This window comes from Talpa europaea (assembly GCF_964194135.1).
Source record: "Talpa europaea genome assembly, chromosome: 3".
In the NCBI taxonomy this organism is placed as follows: domain Eukaryota; kingdom Metazoa; phylum Chordata; class Mammalia; order Eulipotyphla; family Talpidae; genus Talpa; species Talpa europaea.
Window position 1 is genome coordinate 129,783,556 of NC_140069.1, and position 6,000 is coordinate 129,789,555.

Below are 6,000 nucleotides of genomic sequence, written 5' to 3' on the forward strand. Positions count from 1 at the left end.
ATAATATTAAACTTGGACCTTTAAGAATACTTTACATTTTCTTGGAATTCCTTCCCTTTCTTCCTGTTTCCCATGTAGTCTTTTTAAATTCTCTCCCACATATTTTCATTTTCTTTGTCAGACTCCCCAACCTACTACTTTCCTCCTTTGAATACATTCTTTAACCCTTTAAAGTTTATATTTCTTTGTAATTACTGTATTTCTCCCATATTTATGTATTTTTTTAGATTTGGCACCACAAGTTTCACATTATGTATCATTTTATTGATTCATTATAGTTTCTATTATAACTTTGAAATTCATGATACATCAAAAGAATATTTTGGGAAGGAAGCACAGGCAGCATATGACAGCTGCAGAAACAGAGTCTGCCCTTAAAGCTGTATTTCTTCATCCCCATTGGTACCATCCAAGCTCATGAAGGCTGTGTGTGCTGACTCACCATTCTCTTCTTGTCTTCAAGTCTCTCTTGGTGTAAAATATTTACAAGAGGAATCCTGCTGTGTCTTAGAGAAAATCGAAACCTGGACTTGGTTTTACAAACAGTCTACTGGAGAATGCTGCTCTATACTCCAGAAGCTGTTTCCCTATCTCCTTATCTCATAAAAGAGTACTAGTTAATGGATAAAGCAGATGGAGTGAGACCTACCTGGAAGAAATGCACTCTGCAAAATTAAAATCACTACTCAATTTCCTCCTTTTACCACTCATCAAACAAATATGACCTTTTAGTTTTATTAATATAAATATCAAGAAAAGCAAAAAACTTGATAAATAAGCAAAGAAATAGCACAGAGTACAGAGAAGAGTCAAGATTAACAAGATGTTAAAAGCAGTCATAAAAGAAGAAAGATGCAGAGATGCTGTCACAGTTTAAACAAGTTTTTAAGTTAGAACATTTAAGAAATTTCTTCTCCCAAATCAGAAAAATTCAAAGTAATTTTTTATTTTATTCAAATAGTTACATAAATACCAATTATATTACATGCTTGACTTACTGCTCATAAACTATAAGCTGAGGAGACACTAAGACTACTCTTATGTCTATATAACAAATAAAAAGGTACTGGGCAATAAACCATCATCACAGAAGTGAGGTGTTATTTATACATAAACATACACATATACCCATAGGCAGAAACAATAAATGTTGGTGAGGATATGGAGAAAAAGGAACCCTCACATGATGTTGGTGAGATTGTAGATAAAAAGGAACCCTCACACACTGTTGGTGAGAATATAGACTTTTCTGCTTCTATGGAAAACAATATGGAGGTTTCTCAAAATATTAAAAAAAGATCTACCACAAGATCCAGCAATTCCACTCCCTGGTATTTATCCAAAGAATATAAAAAAACTAATCTGAAGAATATTTGCATTCTAATGTTCATGGCACTACTATTTACAATAATCAAGTTATGGAAAGAGTCTAAGCACCCAATGACAGATGAATGGATAAAGAAAATGTGGTATAGATAAATATATATATATATATATAATGGATTACTACTCAGCTATAAAAAAGAGATGAATTCTTGCCACTTTTGACAACATGATAGAACTGGTGAGTGTTATGCTAAGTAAAATTAGACAGAAGGAGAAAGACAAATACTGATGATTTTGCTTATGTGGAATATAGAGAAACAAGACAAAGGAATAGAAAAAACTAAACCAAAACAAACCCTAGAACTATGAATGCAGAATTGAAGCTATTAGCGAGAGAGAGGATGGGACTGGAAACAAAGGGGAAGGAGGCCCAATGGTTTATGGTGGAGGACCATAGATGCTTTGGTAGTGGGTGTGGTATAGTAATATAGACATGAAGAGGTGTGAGCCTATTCCCCTAAATCATCCACAGTACTTTAAACTAATGATATTTCAATAAAAAGTAAAATAAAAAGATAGTATTTCTGTGTTTCAGTGTAAAGCAGTAAGACAATGGGGTTCCTCTAGTAAAGTGGCATTTACTCTGATGCATCAGGAGTGCCACTACCACTGCAGAAGCTATCAAGACTCAGTTAAGATATCTGTCTAGAGTCAGACAGGAGCTGACTGGAAGCAGCTATATAGCCACATCTGGTAAGCTACTTACCTGTTCTCTCTTTACCAAATCTGCAAAGTTAGTTTAGTAATAATAACTTACTCAGAAGCATTAAATTTGAGTTTTTCCTTGAGTTAGTTGTGCCCATGGACTTCTGGGGTGAGGCATATTCTCCTTTATTAAAAAATATTGCTTGAAACATAGTCCTTAGGTGTCTTGAAATTAGAAGATATTTAGATGTCAACTAAATGGCATCTTTTATGGGGCACATTTGGGGACAGGTGTGAAGGGAGCGGGCATCCTACCCAGATAAGTTGACATGGTCAGCTTGCATAGCTGGGGATTAGGGACCCTGAGCAAATGACATACATATAAGAAGGTCACTACATCAGTTCTCACAGACTAACCACAGTGATTAGAATCACTGCAATTTTCTACTATTAAGACATTGAACAGTGTGAGGTTAATTGAGAAAATAAATAAGAGATACACCTCTTCTATGTTCAACTTGTCCAAAGCATTATCATAAAGAAAGATGCCTAAGTGGTTGATAAATGGCTACCCACCCACAATTTTGTGTGGCTCTTCCAAATAGAGGTAAATTTTCAAAAAATACAAAATACAAAAAAGACTAAAAGAAAAAACTACTCAGGGTTTTTCATCATTGTTGCCCCACTTTTGACTTGAAGGGAAAATAGGTAGAGGTTATGACTATCTGTAGAAATAATTCAATAAACAGTAGGAAAATTAAAAAAAAGTCAACAATTCATTGTTGGTTCTACATCAAATAGTTGTATTGTGTTTTCATAAAACAAAATCAAATTTTTGCCTTGATTGAATTATTTACTTGTTCTATTTTTGTGTTTAAAAGCATAAGTCTGTCCAGACTGGTAACCTTAAAGTTACAATAAATTGATTGGCATCTATATCAGAGTAAGACTCTACTTAAATTTTGTACTCTGCAAAGGTCCTCAGTTTTGTTTTTTGGTTTTTTTTTTTTTAAAGTCCTGATTCTATTGTAAGCAACAATTAAAATAATATTCTTGAACAATTAGATATGCATTTAAAGTAGCCTATAAATTACAATAAATTGATTTGGACCCATGCCAAAGTCAGCCCTTACTTAAATGTTATACTCTCCAAAGGCCCATATTCTCTGAAAAAGTAGTTCTGCTTTCATTATAAGCAACAGTTAAATAATTTCTTTAGTTTAATTAGCAGTTGATTGAATGATTAAATATGCATTTTAAATAGCTAAAAAAATGAAAGCATGTTATTGTTACTCGGGAAAAAACCTACCCATTAACATTAATGCAGATTTAACAAATGAGCTGATTAGAGGGAAAGGAAAGAGGAACACAATTCATTAAACGCAACTTATGCCAGGTCCCTCTTCCCCTGCAGACCTAATGTTCTCTTGTGGCACCTTGGGAAAAAAAATCAATGACTGCATTTCTTCACAAGAACATAGTTTTCTGGTGAATGAATCATGCACTGGAACCACTGTCTTTTTTGTTATTTTTTTTAAATTTTCTTGTCTTTCCTTTCAAAGAACTTACATTCACTTTATAAATTATGGAAGATAATCCATGTGTATGTCGAATGAGCATCATGGCTGCCACTGAGTTATGGCCTAAGCTTCTTGACTAGCTGATTTCTTAATTTTCTCTGACATGAGTGAGGAACTAACTCATGAAATTAACTCAGAAATCTTAAATAAGCAGGGGGTCAGCTATGACCAAGATATTCAGCCAGTTCTGGGAAGGGGTAGGGCCAGGGGAGTGAAAAAGAAAAGGCATCATGCACTCTAATTGGGGTGACAAAAATTTAAGGGGGTGAGGGATGGATATGCAGATTAGAGGTCTATCTATGTCTGTGACTCAGATTTGCCAGAGACTCAGACAAGGGGCTTCAGAAGTAGCTGCAGTGCAAGGAGGCAGGGAGAATAGGGATTCATCATCCAAAGTTTGTAAATAAAATCAACCAAACCAATACCAATGGTTAGTGCCTGCTTTTTTTTTTTTTTTTTTTTACTAGAAACATTATAAGATTTGGGGTTTTTAGGAACAATGGTTGGGAGGTTCTTCTTTCCCTCCAAGGGACAGTATGAGGTCTTAGTACAAGGAGAGGCCAAGCTGAGGGGTTGCCAGGGCAGGCCTGCAGCTGAAGGCCGCAGAGTCCAGTCCCTTTGCCAGTTTTGCAAGCAGAGAGAACCTTGATAGAGTCCAAAAGGACTTTTCATTAGTGCACGTGAATTTCCCTCACAGATTGCCAGAGCAGTGGTAGAATTCTGAAGGAAGCCGGAGAACCTACTGTACTAATTTTGCTAGACTCTATTTAAACCCAGTTGGGCATAATCTTGGTGTTAATACTTGCTAGAGAACATCACAACGCTTCCCTTCTCCTCAGAGCAAAGGCTTCATGGGGTCTTGGGGATCACACCAGCTGTGGGTTCAACACATGTGGGAAGGTTTCCACAACCCGGTGTGCAGTGTGCCAACTGCTGCTTCAAGTCAGTGCTTGTTCATTCAGTTCTCACAACAAATCTGTTATTATCCTAGTCTTTCATATGAGAAGACAGAAGCACTGAGAGGTTAAGCAACCTGCCCAGGACACACAGCTTCTAAATGAGAAACCTGCTGCCTAAAGCGGAGAGCTTGGCTCTAGCGACCAAGTGACCACCAAGTGACACTCATCACATGTAGCACAGAGCACGTGCTCATTAAATGTTTGCTGATTCAAATTATTTTACCAGGAGATTAAACATGCTTTGAGTTTTTTTTTTTTTTTTAATGCTTTGAGTTTATTATTCTGGCCTTACTACACTGACCAAATCTAAAATCAAATAGATTTTATATGAAACAAAACAAAACCTCAAATGATCAGAACAGGATTAAATTGATTAGATTTTCTAAATAAACAGGAAAATGACTTCATGCTTTCAGTGTCTTCTTATGCCAAATTTCTAGATTTCATGACCCACATCATGACAAGTAAGTTAGTCTGTGCCAGACCCTGGAGCTCCTGATTGTCCTTCTAGCTCTTTCCTCCAGGACCACCTTGTTGCTAGTCTTGGGATTGTACAAATCCAAAAGGTTCCCTGGAGATCCCTACCGTGAATGACAAGATCACCAGTGTTATTTTTCTTTCATTCTTCCTCTCATCCAGTTGCCAGATGAAGAACAATTCTGACTGAATATACTTTTTAATCATTTCTCATCAATAATAATGAGAACAGGAGAAATCACAGGAGAAAAATAAGAAACAATGTACAATCATCCTGACTTCAACCCCAAAGTGTTACCACCACTTAGCTTGAGTCAGGCAATCACACAGCTACAATAAAGGACTATTAAAGAAGTCAAGATGCCACCAGCCTGTTTTCCAGGTTTACCTACCTTGGTGCGGAGAATGATTGGCAGTGGCAGTAAAATCAACAGAGTGAAAGCTATGAGGAGAAGCCTGCGGTAAATCAAAATGTAATTCAAGAGTTTCATTGTCCTGAACAGGTGCTTCCAAGAGTTCTTCTCAAAATAAGGCAGATGTTAAATAATCAACCTGGATTAATATTTCTCCAGCTCATCATTTTCACTTACTTCCTGAGATTGACCAACATGAGTTAAAATTAAATCTCAATTTTTATTGCTTTACTGTCACAATTAACATGGAGAGATAAGCCCCGAGTGTTTGCAAGAAATCAAAGACCACTTGCTGGTGTGGCTTTTGAAAGGTGAAACCTGTTCATTCCTATTTCTTTCTATCAACTGGAATATAGACTGGAACACAGTCTAAGAGAAAGCAAAACTTGAGGTCAGCTAAGGTTGCCCACCCCAGGCCCCACCCCTTCTGTGTCCCCTGGCTTCTGAGGTCAGCAGTTGGAGAGGTGCCTTGAGCAAGTGCATACAGGATGCACCAGTGCCCTTTCTAAGATGCACATTTTTTTTAATTTTCTTTTTTTT

The 6,000-nt window shown here is 36.6% G+C and overlaps 1 protein-coding gene across 1 annotated transcript in view; it reads right to left on the reverse strand.

Moving 5' to 3' along the window:
* Positions 1–5,538, reverse strand: part of SLC13A1 (solute carrier family 13 member 1) — a gene marked incomplete at both ends in the record, with an annotated part of 68,144 nt that extends 62,606 nt beyond the window's left edge. Inside the window, one exon of the mRNA XM_084229271.1 lies at positions 5,440–5,538. Coding sequence (XP_084085397.1) covers positions 5,440–5,538 — 99 coding nt within the window. The remainder of the gene's footprint in view (positions 1–5,439) is intronic.
* Between the last annotated feature and the right edge of the window lie 462 nt (positions 5,539–6,000).